Source organism: Ammodytes marinus, assembly GCF_949987685.1.
Source record: "Ammodytes marinus genome assembly, chromosome: 9".
In the NCBI taxonomy this organism is placed as follows: Eukaryota; Metazoa; Chordata; class Actinopteri; order Uranoscopiformes; family Ammodytidae; genus Ammodytes; species Ammodytes marinus.
In genome coordinates, this window is record NC_137213.1 from 16,068,077 (window position 1) to 16,085,163 (window position 17,087).

The following is a 17,087-nucleotide window of genomic DNA, read 5'->3' on the forward strand; positions in this document are numbered from 1 at the left end:
GCTATGATGGGCACTGCTATCAAAGGGCACAATGGTTACATTGTTCCTCATCCGCAGAATTAAATTGCCGGTCAATGGCAGGATGATTTAGGACCAGGATTCTCCACTAGGGGGGTCTCCCCGGCACTGTGGTGGAGTCGGGGAAGGCCAAAGTTGGGTGCCCTCGCACAAAGAGGCTCAGTCCATCACAAGAACCCAGATAAACATAGTCTTTATAGCATTGTATCATTGATGTTAATGGGCTAATCACACTGTTATGTTGTTGACCATTGAAGCAACTGTTCTCTTTTTTAGGTGTGATATGTAACAAGTATGTTCAGAAACCAATCAACATTTTCCTTCTATATACTTTAGAAAAAATATGATTCAAATAAAAGAATGCACATTGGTTCTCAGCTCGACATTTCCACCACAGCAAAAAGATGCTTTTTGCTCAGGTTAGCGCGAGTTGAAAAATCTCAGTATAGTCTCTGGATGATTGAATAGGAGTAATGAAGCTTACGTGGAATGTGCCCTCTCCCCTCGCCAGAAGACTTTGGGATCTTGTCAAGTTGTTTTTGTCCAACAGCACCGTAACCTCAAGGTCGTTTGAGTCCTTTTGAGAGACAGACAGGGAGAGACGGAGAGTGAAAAAAATAGAAAGTGTGTGTGTGTGTGTGTGTGCGTGTGCGTGTGTGTGTGTGTGTGTGTGTGTGTGTGTGTGTGTGTGTGTGTGTGTGTGTGTGTGTGTGTGTGTGTGTGTGTGTGTGTGTTCATCAAACCATATAACTTGCACAGGATGCCAGCTACTGGAACTAACTAGATTTTGGTCAGCTGAGTCGCAGGGAAAAGTTTTTTATTGATACGAGAAAACTGGGTACATGCAGTTCTTGTTTAGCTCTGGTCTCATCATGCCCCGAAGCATACACTAAGGCTGCAAACAAGAATATTGGGAATGACTATAAGGAAAACTATGGAGGCTAGGTCTAGAGGTGCATGGGGCTGATTAAATAATGTATACGAGCATCAGCAGCATTTGTATTTAATTGTATTTAAATACAAATCTGGATATTAATTTGAGGCTTTAACACTGCAATATCCTGGTTGGACTATAACCCCCTGTTCTAATAGTTACTGTTAACATGGACATGATGTTATTATGGATATCTTTGTGTTTTGAATTGTTTTGATTTTAAGGTTCTCGGAGTGATAAGAGAGAAGATAATGATGTATTCCATCTGCTGTTAGAGTCTGTCTGTCAATAAACCTGACCAAGTCACACTCAACCTGCTGTCCCTGTGCTTTTACTTTTACAAGCCACCTGAAATTAGTGCTTCACATCCATTGAATCTGGAGTGACAGTAATGGCAGATTAATTGTCCGGGGCTTTGTAACTGCAATCAAAAGGCTCCATTGATGATCATAGAACTATGGGCTACAACATGCACTTACTTCATTCACCCCCTTTCATAAAAGCAATTTGCGAGCACTGCATGCATCAAGTTTTACAAATGGCTGTCACTTTGAAAATTGCAGATCCTTTTGTGAATTCTTATAGACTGTCGCATGCTTGTGCACAGGACCTTGTGCACAAGTTGATTGTGGTTGCTCGCATGTTGGATGCATGTAAACATCAACAGGAGATTAAATGATACTACTTTGGTTATTCACAGCCTGCATTTAGCAAATGTTGCTAAACATGCTCCTCGGGAAGTTAAGTAAAGTATGTAAAATCTAGAGTTAAAAATCTAGGTCAGCACTAACCATGCAATACTACTATATGATATAAAAACAAAAAAGGAACTAATTAACATATGAGCATTGCATATACTTTTTTACAGATGCTACAGAGAATGCAGCCATCGTTAACTGGATAGAACAGTTTTTTATGCCGCAATATTTCTACTTGTGACTTGAAAAAAAGATTGTGGTTGCTCGCATGTTGGATGCATGTACATGCTGGCCCTGCCATCCTCTTTCATGGTTGCATGATAACCACATCTCACAGTTAGCGGCTTGTTTTTCTCCCTGTGTCGAAGATTAAACGAGCTTTCACAGGCAGATTGTTCCCATTTGCTTCGTTTACTTCAATAAGAATCAACCCTTCTAACAAGTGCTGTCTTTGGAGAAGAGGCCACTGATTTGGCTCCCTGTCAAGCTTATAGATTATATAACAATGTTGGGATTCTCTTCACTGTGGCATGTGGAAAACCTGGCATGGCGCAGCGCTTAACAAAGGCGGTAGCTTGTGTCTAACGAAGCGTGGCAGTATTACTCAGCAAGGAAAACATGTTTGTTACCAGAGACAGTCCGCTTATGCTGCCTATACTGTAAATCGCCAGGGTTAAAGGAGGGATTGATTCTATTTTTTAAAATCATAGAAATATAGGGTAGGGATTATCACTGTATTATTTGACAATTTATCTTTTTAAATTGTCGCGTACGTTATTTTGATTTTTTGATAGCTACAGAATGAATTTGTACGGATGAGTAAAAAGTACTAATGAACTGCTGTTCAAGGAAAGTGAAAAGTTGTTGAATTCCACACATTATAATAATAATGTATAATATAATTGGCAGGTTATTTAGTAATAAATTGTAAATCCATTATTCCCAGAATGGCTTGTTAGCAACAAAAAAAAGCTCAAATTACTCCGAATGCACATGAAGAATTCTCTTTCAGCAACTGACTTCACTTAAAGCCAATCTCTAATCAAACAGAGCCCTTACTGTATCAACAAACACTAATTGACTCGACTGCAACTTAAACGCATGCAAATCTGAAGAATTACGGCAAGCTTTTAATTAGTAAAGAAGGGACTCCATTGATGTGTGTGACGCCCGGAGGAACTATAGAAACAGGATCCTCTGCACGATACTGAGGAACGGTTTTATAAAGATTTATGTAGCTCATTAATATTCCAGTTTGTATAGTGTGCCGATTTAAATTTCAATGTAAGATGAGCAAGCCTAGTGGCCATATTTACCATTGTAAATAAAACTTTAAGGCATGCATAATTGTCAAATTACGCATATAGTGCAGCTTGCCTCTCATTGTATACTGAACATGGGGTGGCGAGAGTTTGCAGTATAATCCATGGTAATGTATTTATTTAGTTTGTTCCCCATATTTGAAAGTATAAACTTGGACGCAAAGACATTGCAGAGCAGACTGTTTGACCGTGAATTCCTGATTTGTTTTAAATTGACCTTAATATAGTGAAAAACCTTAAATTGGCCCCTTAAAGTGGCTACGAGGAACTTTGGCGGCTGGCAGCTCCTTTGGATAAAAGCGGTAGTATTTTTACGACGCCAGCTGTCATAAAGCTGTTTTCTAGCGCGTGCAGGCCGGTGCGAGTGTCAAATGATTAGGACGCAATATAGTGCATGTCCACGTTGAAAGTGTGAGGGCACGGAATCTTTTCGGCTCTGTGAGAGTGGTTAGTGACACTGCATCAACTAATGCCAGTCAGTGCCACACACCTGATTGCAATGAGTTGATGCAGGTTCACTAACCACTCGCACGGAGCTGAAAGATTCTGTGTCCTCACAGAAAGCGAATGAACGAGAGACGGCAGTATGGATCACAATGAGGTAATGTGTTTATGTTGTTGTAAATAATGACTATTTCAGATGAATAATGGTCATCTGATGATGGTGAAGCAAAGTAAACTTTGTTTTAGTACCGTTCATTCACTAAGGAGTAAACACAGCAGGACTAGTTCACTCCCGTTAAATTGTTTACACGTTGCTTGGCAACGCCCTCCTCCCGCCCGTCTATCACACTCCCTTTTAGCTTTTTATTGTTCTTCATTGAATTTTCTTTTTTTCTTTGATGGTTCTGCCCTGTTATCAGCCATTGCGACGACACATAACTGTCTCAATCAAGGCTCACCTTCCCTTACCTGGAGGGATAGGCTATTCAAATCCTGTTGCTGCGCTACACTGAAATCTGCGACCAATACGAATGTGTGACCATCGAGCCTGTATGTGCAAGCCGAAAATCGGACTGGGTGTGCGACCAGACCAAATGCATTAATAAAAACTATATAAAAACTGCTTTCTTTGCACTGATCATCTCGTTTGCTGTTAAAGGTAATTCACTTTAAGTGGATGAGAATTATTGGAGATGCTGTATTTAGCCTACTTCTTTAAGGATGAAATGACAGGAAAGCCTCATTCCATGAAGACTGTGTCCCTGTGCGCTCTTATTTTTGACTTGAGGTGCCAGACAAGACAAGTATGAAGAGTGACAAGTGACGGCAATATTTCATCTTCCTCCTCCTGACAGAATGTCTTTAAGCCGCTGCCAAATCCCTTCTTTGAATGACACAAATACTCCACTCTTGCGATCTATAGTATCACAGGATGGATCATATTCAACACTGATATGCAGTTGTTTGCAGTATGCACAGAGCCACTAGAGTCTAGACGATGTCTTCACAGAACCGTCACTTGCTGAAATTCTAGAAGTTAACCTCTGCCACTGGAGTATCCAGATCAGAGGTTTGGTTTCAGACAACTTTTTTTGTGCTGCAACAAATCAGTCATCCATTCAAAATGTGTTGCATTTGTACACATTGTTGGATGCATGTGTGGTCTGTGTGTGTGTGGTCTGTGTGTGTGTGTGTGTGTGTGTGTGTGTGTGTGTGTGTGTGTGTGTGTGTGTGTGTGTGTGTGTGTGTGTGTGTGTGTGTGTGTGTGTGTGTGTGTGTGTGTGTGTGTGTGTGTGTGTGTGTGTGTGTGTGTGTGTGTGTGTGTGTGTGTGTGTGTGTGTGTGTGTGTGTGGGTGGAAAATGTGTGTACTTACATGGAGGATAAACGTAGGTCATATTATTTTTCATTTACGTCATGGTTTTCTACCTCTGACTTACATACTACAGTGCAGGTATGCCATTTATAATACTGATAAGAGAGATGGGATGAAAAGAAAGAAAGAAAAAGAGAAAGAACAATAATAAATCTATTATTCATTTATTATTTAGAGGAGATTATGTTTATGTAAGGTAAAGTCATTTTACATTACTTTATAAGATAAGATGTGTAAGAAAGTCATGTTTCCATTTATTTGAATACAGTATTATCTCAAAATCACCTTTCCTTTCCCTCTTGACCTTCTTGTTGCGCCCACCGTTAAGCAACGGTGGGCGCAACTACTGTAGTGGCCTAATGGAGCATGAAGGATCTTTAAGACAAATATTAACACATGAAACAAATTAACAGGTAAAAACTCCAGGGAATGTGCAGAGCAAGGTCACTTACATGGGCATTGAATGCATCGTCAAGGTTGGTCTCACAGAATAACCACACGTTACTTGTGCAGTGTTTGTGAATTGTAGTGCATGTGCAGGCCTGGGTCACTAACTGTTACATATAAAGTGTATTTCCACGGTCCCACTTATCTAGTTTACAAGAGAGACCATGATAGGTGATGATAATTCCAATTTCGCAACATTATTCTAAAGTTTAAGATGTCCTATATGCACCACTGCAGTTAGAAATACTTACCAAGGGCATTGGCATCTGCAAGAATCAGCCCATCTTTCTAAAAAGAGTACCGAAATTATGAAATTATAGAGATTTAATATGGAAATTGCATGTATGAGATATTTGGATGTGGGGTTTGCGTAAAACACTTATTCCCACTGCATGCTAATATTGATTATTAAGGGGATTTTGACAAGCACAGGCACTAACCAGATAGACCACATTTAACATTCATTGTGTCCACTGAGTGTTCACTTTGTACTATTGTTAATATGTCACTCTGTGTTTAAACGTAGCAATAATAAGTCGATATATTAAATGAATAAACCACTCAAGCTTTCAAAGAATCTCTTTGTCAGACCATTTGATGAAAAAAAAAACACTGAAGCTAGGTGCAAAACAAGGTCCCAGCAATTCACCAGATACATGGTGTGCTTTTCATCACAATGGCCAGACAAGACACAGTGTGAGAAATGTATTTGCTAAAGTGATCACGTCAAGGATGTGTTTTTATAAGTTGCTGATATGAAGAAGAAGCTGGAGCACATTTTGGCAACAGTTTTAACAAGATAAGAAAATGTGTTCGGTGACAATGTAGGTTTGTCCAGTGCTGTTTATTTGTCATACATACAGCATTTCTAAAGCTGTATTCTGTGGAAAGATTGATATATTTTCTTCACTGATCTGTTCTTAAAGAATGAATAAATAACGGCAGACAGACATATGTTTTGTTGGTCTTACGTAACTGTTTGTTATTTTATAATAATGAAATAAAGAAATTCAAAATTTGGGACTTTTTCCATATAACTATTGTTGTGGGGGATTATTACTGTAACTGTGGCTAATATGGGATCCAAATCAAAATAATCTGTAATAAAATTAAACATTGGCATCTCTATTTTGTGTCACTTTAAATGGTAAAAGGGTTTGACTTACACACACACTCAAACACCGATGGCAGCAGCTGCAATGCATTTTGGGTTCAGTGTCTTTAAAACAGGCTTACACCCATCATTGTTTCAGTTTGGCAGCTCTCAATCTCTTTTTCTGAAAGAGATGCAGACATTTGTTGGCCTGGTCCAACCAGACCATCGTACTTAATTTCATTTGTACAGAACTACTGAAGTGAAATGAAAATTGAGCGGAAGTAGGTAGGCGGGCGGAGCCAGGCTAGACATTTGTTTCTTATCAAACACAATAATGAGTCAACGGAAGTATGATATTTTCAGGAGGCAGAAAAGGTGTCAAATGCTCACTGGTAAACAATTAAAACAAAGGGCATTTCTTAAAAATAAAAGGCATTGTCACAAAAACTGTGCTGTACTTTGTTTAGTCTTCTGGAGTAGTTTGCATTACATTATACCCAGGGGGCAAAGTGATTTTATGGACATGGAGCGTTGTAAAAGGTTGTTCACCAAAAGTGACATCTAGGACCTTCCACGATCACAACCTGGGTGGACAACCTTGTCAACAAGCTGCTGGTAAGCTACAGTGGGCCGACATAGCAAATCAGAACCACTGTTTAAGTGAATGGGGGTGAATGGGGATGGGCTTATGGGGAATTTTTTAAACTTATAGATATCATTATGAGACTTTGCCAGTTGATTACTGACATTAAAACAAAAACCTTTTGTATTACAGTATTTTCCAAAATGTTTAAATAAATATGAAAAATCATCAATATCTTACTAATTATGCGAAAATGTGCATATCTGCAAAGCCCCAAAATCTAGATGTTGGAAGAAAACCAAGTCAATTTGTTTTTAAATTTTGAAAACAAAATAAGTGTCCAACTGCCTGAAGCCTTTCCTAATTCCTGATCAAATTTGATCAATAACCGATAGAAAATACATTTTTTACACAGTTACATTTCATGTGCCATGGACCAAAAGTGTCCTTTTGGAGTCTCCAGCTGGTATTTTAGGAAACGGCTAGACATTCCCTTGGAAAAAACAGTGTAAAGAATTCATTTTCTATGGGTTATTGATCACATTTGAACTGTGATTATGAAAAGCTTCAGGCAGTTGGACACTTGTTTTGTTTTCAAAATTTAAAAATAAATTTACTTTGTTTTTGTCCAACATCTAGATTTTGGGGCTTTGCAGATATGCAAATGTACGCATCATTAGTAAGATATTGATGATTTTTCATATGTATTCAAACCTTTTGGAAAATACTGTAATACAAAAAGTTGTTGTTTTAATGTCAGTAATCAACTTGCAAAGTTTCATAATGATATATATAAGTTTAAAAAATTCCCTATTAGCCCACCCCCATTCGCTTAAACAGTGGTTCTGATTTTCTCTATGTCGGCCCACTGTAGCTTTCCAGCAGCTTGTTGACAAGGTTGTCCACCCAGGTTGTGATCGTGGAAGGTCCTGGATATCATTTCTGGTGAACAACCTTTTACAACGCTCCATGTCTGTTTTTAAAAAAAAAGGGGTTTTGCCCCCTAGGTATTAAGTTAATTCTCAGGAGAGCCTTGAGTAAACCTTTAGTAATAATAGCAACAACTTGCCAACCAGTATTTTTAAATACTCACTTATGTAGAGGTCACATACAGTAACTCAGAATGGATGTTTTTGAATAAAGAAGGTAAATGAAAAAAGTGATTGTATTAATTCTTCAATCATTCTGTTTGATCACCATACAGATAAAAAAATTTATCTTTTGGTCCATACCAAATAGGCCGTGTTCTTCCTGGAGGCTTATCATGGAACAAATGATGTGGAAAAACAATGTGTGTGTGTGTGTGTGTGTGTGTGTGTGTGTGTGTGTGTGTGTGTGTGTGTGTGTGTGTGTGTGTGTGTGTGTGTGTGTGTGTGTGTGTGTGTGTGTGTGGGTGTGTGTGTGTGGGTGTCTGTGCATGCATGTGTGTGTGTGCGTGCAAGCGTGCATGCGTGCGTGCATGTTAACAAAAGCTGCAAACACTTTGGCACTTGATCCAGAAGAAATAGAAATGTGGAATTGTATTTGCCTATTTCTTAACACAGAGTTATACTGCTCATGGTTTTCAGGGCTGTAACAAACCCTCTAACCTGGGTGTGTCTAACAGATGGGTAAACCATTCCCTGTGTTGAGAATATTTCTCAGATCGTATCTGTTATACAAGGGTTCAAATCCTTTTTTTCTTTTTGAAAAAGGCACTTTTTTGTTTCCTTATTTTATAAATCTGCCCTCCTAGTCCAAACCCCGGATTCCCTACAATGAATAAAAACACAAATATTATGTTTAAGTCTTACAATAACTAAGGAAGGGGCGTTTGGGGTGCCGTGCTGGAGTTTCTGCCCCTATTACCTGACCCCTGATAAACGGATGAAGATGGATAAAGAACTTGTGTTTCATGCTATACACTATATGTATTTACCCTCTACTGGTGTAAAAGCAATGCCACAATTTAAAAACACTCAATATAAAATCTCAAATCTCAAAGTACATATCGAGTAAAAGTTATTAATTTAGCATTGTCACTTTATGAGGTTTGTTTCATGATGAATATTATATTTCCACATTGTGATTATTGATAGATTAGTATGTAAATAGTATACCAATGCTGCTTATAGTCCAGCTGGATCAGCCTATCAGTACTGAAAGGAATGTACTATCAGTACTAGGAATGAATTCTTCATTATTTATAAGATGATGATATGTTTGGTATGAAAACATTTTACTTGTAAAGTATGGCTGTCAAATTAATGTAATGGAGTAAAACAGTACAATATGTATTTCTATAGTGTAGCAAACTTTACAGTAGGCTGAACTATTACATTCAATGAAGACATGTTATATGATATCACACCAATATCATAATAACTTTATATTTTTGTTCCATAAATACATAAGGATTACCACAGTTTGACTAAGAAATGTTAGATTGCAGATTTGTAGTTCATGGTGTAGTTCTGTTGGGTTTGTGTTGGTAGTGGGCTTCTTTCAGCCTGTTTTCCAATGCTCTGATAGGACTGTGTGATGCAGTGCCACCCTTTTTCACTGCAAGCCTAACTCATGGCTCCTCCCCCTTAGAGAAGGCTGTTTAATTCCCCTGAGGTGCTGCCCGGTTAGTAACTTAATAAAGCTGCTGGATGCAATCCCGGGGCACAATGTGTGGATCATGTTCGTGTGACAGACCTGCTCTCCTCTCCACTCCTGCGCTCACACACTCCGGTGCTTTCCTGTAAGTACTGCAGGTCACTGCTGTCTCAACTCTTAGATGTGATGAAGGGGGAGAGGTGTCTCTCTGCTGCCTGACTATAGCTCACTAGGACTTATGAATGAAAGCACATCCCACACAACGGGGACAGAGAGAGCCAGGACATGTTTTTGCATTCGGTAAGTTTGTAGCCTATTTCGACCTAGATTAAAAAAAACGACTGAAGTTATCGCTGCAGCTCCGTTTCTTTAATGAATTTACTTTAAACATATTCTATTTAGTATGAATAGTCAACAGATGTAAATTTTTTTCTCCAATCCTGAGTAAAGGTTGACAGCAATTACTGTTAACAGTGTACTGTATATGCTTTAACTGCTAGTGTGATAACTTGAAGCCTACACAATGTTTAAAGAATGCTCTGTACGGCATTTTGTGATGGAAAGTCACTGGCTTAAATCCCTAGTGGAGTTTTTAAATGTTGTGCCCAGAGGCAACCATCTTTTCAGTACATTTTCCTCCCCGTGCAACACACACACACACACACGCACACACACACACACACACACACACACACACACACACGCACACACACACACACACACACACACACACACACACACACACACACACACACACACACCACATATACATAAGTAGGCTAATCATTTTGCTCATTATTCTTTTCTTTTTTTTTGCCAGGAGGTTCCTGTCCTGGTGTAACAGTCGGAGCATAATGGTGGCTTTCAAAGGGATCTGGACCAAGGACTTCTGGAGGGCTGTGACTGGAGAATACCTGGCCACCCTCATCTTTGTGCTTCTGGGCCTGGGCTCCACCATCAACTGGGGCGCGGGGCAGGAGAAGCCTCCCCCCGCAGACCTGGTCCTCATCTCCTTGTGCTTCGGCCTAAGCATCGCCACCATGGTGCAGTGTTTTGGTCACATCAGCGGCGGGCACATCAACCCGGCGGTCACTGCAGCCATGGTGGTCACCAGAAAGCTGAGTCTGGCAAAGGCCTTGTTCTATGTGCTGGCTCAGTGCCTGGGAGCTGTCACAGGAGCCGGGATCCTTTACTTCATCACACCCGCTGCTTTCAGGGGGTCCCTCGGTGTGACCACGGTAAGATTCTGATCACTTGAATTATTATCATAATTATATCATTTTTTTTTATTCATTAATGACTTAAATGTGTCTGTTTTCCAAGGTGAACACCAACATCAATCTGGGACATGGCCTTCTGGTGGAACTCCTTATCACCTTCGAACTGGTCTTCACCGTCTTTGCCACCTGTGACCCCAACCGCTCAGACCTAGGAGGCTCTGCGGGCCTTGCCATTGGCTTTGCTGTGGCCATCGGTCACTTATTTGCAGTAAGTACCTTCCTGTAAGCCAGTTAAGACATATAGGTAAGAAATGGCAGTTAAAGCTGGGGTGGAGTATTTTGGGAGAAAATGGCAGTTGGGATAGAGATTCGAATCCAAATACCTCAACCGCTCCACTTGTTCTCTTTGGTCCCTCCCCAATGGTCACTCCCTGACACGCTCTCTACACCAACAAAGTCGTGCCAAAGTGAATGGACAGTCTCAACAGCCAAAACCAACTTTGACCAATCAGAAATCATATACCCCAGCTTTAATGGCAAGAAGGTTAGGAGAACATTTATAGCAGCGATTTTCGAATGAATCTGGTCTCACCCTGTTGATATTTCCCCCAGAAATCTCATTACTCCAGCAAGAGGGTGCTCAACTAGAATACATAGGAACAATTAAGTCTTATTACCCTATTATATATTCAAACTCACTACAATAAATCAACCTTAGATGTCTTCTGCAACCCTATTTGCATATAAGCTGACAACTTCCTGCTATAAACCCAGACAGCGAGCGAAAAACACTGAAATAAAGATTCAACTCATCAAACTCAACACACCACATTAAAGAAGTGCATAACAAGACCAGTTCCAAGTGCTCGCCTCTAAAGTATGCACTGAGAGGCAGAACACTGATACTTCCTGAGAGACCGAGAGAGAGAGAGAGAGAGAGAGAGAGAGAGAGAGAGAGAGAGAGCAGGTGCATTAAAGCGCCTGTTCTTCAATGTGTGATATTGTACGTTTCTCACTGATTCACACCCACGTGCATATCTTTATTGGAGGCTGCCATCGCATAGCAACCAATCTCCTGGGGCTCCCTGAACCCTGCAGAGCAAAATGAATGCACAGGGAAATAGATGTTATCTCTTGCACCACTCAACTGATTTCTCCCCGGGCCTGTTTGGCAAATGCACATACATTATATTATTGCATTAGATGTATTGCAGTGATGTATTACTCCTGTAAGTCAAAGGACATAGTTATACCTCTAATCTGATGGCAATTGTCTACAACACTATAGGTGTCTTATCATATAGAATGAAAACTATGATGTATGTCTTCCAGATCCCTTACACAGGAGCCAGCATGAACCCTGCAAGATCATTTGGGCCTGCAATGGTGACACTTAACTTCGAGCACCACTGGGTAAGATATACTTCGCCTTAAGATTTTATTTTTATTTTTGTAGTAGTCTGTGTGGCCAAAATAGTCGCCATTTATTACTTTTTAATGGCTGGGTCATTTCATAATATCATGTACTTTCATCCCAGTATAATAATAAACCAGCTCTTTAGTTCAGACGTCACGTCATGGTGTCATGTCAAAATGCCAGGGATTAATTTGCAGTAACTAACAAATGATTTATTTGAATGTCCTGAAGAGGGCAACCTTCACTATATGCTAACTGTGGAGTGTTGAAATGTGGTAAGGTCACATTTTCAACACCTTTGCCAGGACAGCATAAACAGCTGTCACCTGAAGATATAGTATTTCGCTTATATCAGTAAATGACAGGCGAAAACACCTAAAATAAGACAGTTTAAATACTAAGAGGAAGTGTCGGGGAATGATAAATATAATGCATTTTCACCTCTAGTTACATAGTGAGATGTCACTGAACAAGGTGCAAAAACAGCCTTTGCTGTGAATTTCTGCATCCAAGAAGTCATTTCCACTGAGCTATTTGCAGGAGCATGGTGTCAGGTGGTGTGTGTGTGTGTGTGTGTGTGTGTGTGTGTGTGTGTGTGTGTGTGTGTGTGTGTGTGTGTGTGTGTGTGTGTGTGTGTGTGTGTGTGTGTGTGTGTGTGTGTGTGTGTGTGTGTGTGTGTGTTTGTGTGTGTCTGTGTGTGTGTGTGTGTGTGTGTGTGTGTTTGTTTGTGTGCGTATGTGTGTGTGTGTGTGTGTGTGTGTGTATGTTAACTTTTTTTTTAATCATGTAACGTGTGAATGTCGATAGTCAGCCTGCCATCGATGTATGAATGTGGGTGTGAATGGTAACGTGGGAAAGGAAAACAGGTCTCCCTTGCAAAAGAGTCTTCGGTCTCAATGGGATTTACCTGTATAAATAAAAGGTTAAAATAAATAAATAAATGTGCTTGGCTTTACACTCAGTGTCACTGTGGGCAGGTATCATATTCAGAAGTGTCTTCTCTCCTGGAAGCCAAATGCTTGATGCTGCAGTCACTGATCTGCCTGCCTCTCATGAATGTTGACCCTGTTTACCCCAGTCTGTGTCCAAGTTTTGTTGACATCTAAAGCATGTTTGTCTTGCTGCTTATGGTATAGGTGTACTGGGTGGGACCTATCCTTGGTGCCATTCTGGCTGCTGGACTATATGAGTACCTGTACTGCCCTGACCCCGAGTTGAAGAGGAAGCTGAATGATGTCTTCCAGAAGGATGCATCATCAGGGAGATACAGAGAGGTGGAGACAGAGGACCTTGCCATCAAGCCCGCCTCCGTCCACATCATCCCCGATTTCGAGAAAGTTGAGAAAAAACATTCTTTCCAGGACTCCGGAGATGTGCTCTCTTCAGTATGACTATCACGCGCACTGGAAATGGAGACCAATCTGTAAAGACAAGTGACAGTCAGACTTCAGCGAATCCATCTTGAGCATGTGTTCACCCCCCCCCCCCCCTCCAAAGACTCTATCCTCAAAGCACAATATGATTTCTGTCCACCAAGCATCACTGCAAGGCTGAATTACTCTTATTGTCATAAAGCTAATGCGATGTTACGGCACAATCGCACAAACCTCTACGAACACGGTTCAATACTACTCCTGGGGCCCGCACTCCCTCAATGATTTGGGAGCTGTGTTTGCATGTGGCGCACATTGCATATACATTGTGTTCAGGAAATATGTTTAGGGTCAAGCAATTATGCGGGGTCATCGTGCTGAATTGGAGAAGTGGAGAGGAAAATGCAGGCCTTGTTATTTTTGGATTAGTGTCACATTTGGTCCATGTACAGCACACATAATAACAGGAGAGGTTTTTCCTTGTGATCATTAAGCACATTACAGGTCCCCAGCAATGCAATACAGCCCTGACAAGATCCATTATCAGAGTTGTATTACAGTGCGCTCTATTTTCAGTGCCACCAGTCAGGGAAAGAACCAGCTCATCTTAATGGAAACACACTGTGATAGTCTATTTCATTTTTTTATGTTTATGTAACTACTGAAGGATTTTATTTTTTTCTCTATTTCTACGTAGCTGTTTTTATTATTTTTTAGATCTACATTCGGTTCTTGTTAAGCATTTCTCTTCTATGATTGGCTGTATATTTGGCTCATCTTTCACCTGTTTTGGTGATTTTGGGTTTAAATATTGCTGTGTTATTGTTTTAATGCGTACAAAGTGGAAGTTCTTCGAGATGTGAAACATATTAAGTTGTAATAATAAAGTTGTTTTTTTATTTCCAAGACATTCATTATATCTTAGTCTTATGTTACTGGATACCAACCCACAAGAAATCCATTGACTATAAGGCCTTTTTTCTTGAGTCACTTTTTTTCTTGTAGTCATAGTAGCAGGGCACCTGGGAGAGGGTAGGTACCGATCAATGATGGCTTGGCTCATCTACCTTTAGATTATGTCTCCCTATGGTCAGATAAATGTCCGGGATGTGTGTTCCTCGTGAGTTAAGTCTATGAGTATATGGCTTCATGTAATCTCTTTCCATCAGCAGAGAGAGCACCGGAAATGTTCCCACTTTGTGATAGGAAATAGAGGTGATCCTTTATGTCTACGTTTTATTTCCTTTGCTCGTAGCACAGGTGCAATTCAATCTTTTACTGTAATGTGGAGGAAATGATCAGTCCCACTGATCCTGCTGCATCAACCAAAGTTGTCTACACGGGGGCGAATATATTGTGTTTGCAAGCCTACAATACCCGTATAATTCAGACACTAAATCAAAATTGTTTTTACTGCTACAAGGACCAACTCCACTCCATTTCAGCTCCCTTCCAAAGTAAGTATACAGGTTTCATGTGTTACAACAGCATCACCTACTGGCTACAATGTGAATCACCTCATGGACAATAATGCTCCTGTTGGTATTTCTCCAGGCGAGGGCAGCCACGAGCCTTGGATGTGTACAGGTTCCACTGCAAACGTGAGCAGGCACAATACAGTTTTATTCATATAAGTCTGCACCACATTTCATTTGAAATTGGTCCAGGATCATTCAATCAGAACTACACGTGAGGATTAAATGTTACATAGCCTTACAGCAGGCACACACTTCTCAAATAAGCTTAAGCGAGTTAACAATAAACTAGCCTACCTTTTTTTTCCAACCCAGGTAGTGTTTTTCCAATTTGGAGAGAGGATAGTTAATTTCCCCGAAGCTGCATGAACTGAACTGCATTCAAACTAAGTTTCTGTACTTAAAGGTTGCGTGCAGACAGTAGTCACAAATTCAACTCTATTCTACTGTGCGATTGTTGATGTTAAGAAATGCTGTTCTTCAAGGCCTACTGGAGTTGGAAATGGATGCACTAAATTTTTCAGCAGCTCAATTCTTTACCTGGAGGCATGCTGCCTGTATCCCTTAAGGCTTCAGTGGCTTGCGGCCAGCACCCTCTCAGCTCCCCTTAATCAACTTTATAGCTTAAATAAATGAGTACATAAATCCGGCGTTTCGTGCATTGACTATTTCCTCTTGGGAAAAGGCGATAAGGAATGATCTCACTTGGTTTTGATTTGAAAGCCCTGGCCTATCTGAAGATTAAATAGAGGGGGGGGGGGTGGTACAGGTGTGGAGAGGGGTCCCTGTTGAATTGGAAATTTGCCTTTTTGTAATGGATTTTACATTGGTGAGGGAAAGTTAAATGTCTCATAAAGTATTTACAGACGGCTCCTGTGTGCATACAGACCAAGATATTGTTGAAAATTCCTTGTTTTCTGACATAAATGAGCTGATGCTGTGAAGTGCCAATCAAAACCTATAATTTTTCATTAGACAAATCTTGTCTCTTGTGTGTTGACAAACTTCCAAAGGCTAAGTTTAGACACCTCAATTAGGAAAGGGCAAATAGACAGTGACAGCAAAAACAAGAGCGACACTTTTTCAGCTGTCTGTTTGTTAACGTCACGGCTTATCAGCAAGATGTTGGGCAGAAAAACTGATAATGCATGGCAAGCCTTCACAGTTGCTGCCTCCATAATTCAATAATTTACATTCACATTGCTTCATACCAACAGTAGCTATATACGATGGGAACATTGTTATAACGGGAGCCTCATTTACACATCATACAGATGCCAGCAAATTATATCTCAATATGCATCTCATGCTTATCTAACTGCGAACAGACAGATTTCCTGCCACTTAAAAATTCACATTCTCAATTCCCAGCACACAACAGCAGGGGCACAAAGATAAAACACACACCTTAAAGATCATTAGCAAATAATATTTGGGGATTCACGGAGGAAAAACAGCGTTAAACACTTGTTTAATAATTCATACTATAAACAAGAAAGTCTCCCACTTCCTTAATAATTTAGACGTAAGCTAATGTTGATTTATTCAGGAAGGTCTCTGCCACCAGCACCGCCTGCAGTGCCCAAATTTGAATTAAAGTAGGACAGTAGCAGGCGAGTCTGTAATAACATTTGTATAATTTTATTATTGCTCTGGGCTCAGTTCATTTCCTCCTCCAGTAGCTGCGTGAAATTGTTTGATTCTGGAAACTGCCTTGAGTCTGCGACTCTGGGGTTGGAGGGTGGTACAGGAACAGGAAGGCATGCGACACTCTCTCTCCCTCTGTCTGATGCTGTCAGACACAAACACAGAGACACACACAGACAGACAGACACACACACACACACACACACACACACACACACACACACACACACACACACACAAACATAATTACATATACACACATGTACACACATGCAAAGAGAGAGAGAGATAAATAACTTTGTTATTCTGGGTTTTGTAATACCGTTACATTGGCTCACTTAATAACTCAAGCTGTCTTGAGAACGTGATTGATATTCTCACTCACATTGTCACTTGTGATAAATATTTTACTGCGTTTACGTGAGACAACTCGGAAGCGGAATAACTCATTCATTACATT

At 40.3% G+C, this 17,087-nt stretch overlaps 1 protein-coding gene across 1 annotated transcript; it reads left to right on the forward strand.

The window, feature by feature from the left end:
• Positions 1 to 9,548: 9,548 nt before the first annotated feature.
• On the forward strand, positions 9,549 to 13,709 carry aqp4 (aquaporin 4; the record flags this gene model as incomplete). The annotated part of the gene is made up of 5 exons (XM_080034891.1): positions 9,549 to 9,640; positions 10,316 to 10,733; positions 10,819 to 10,983; positions 12,048 to 12,128; positions 13,269 to 13,709. 5 exons carry the CDS (start codon positions 9,549 to 9,551, stop codon positions 13,521 to 13,523), a joined length of 1,011 nt encoding a protein of 336 aa, XP_079891017.1. The 3' UTR covers positions 13,524 to 13,709.
• Between the last annotated feature and the right edge of the window lie 3,378 nt (positions 13,710 to 17,087).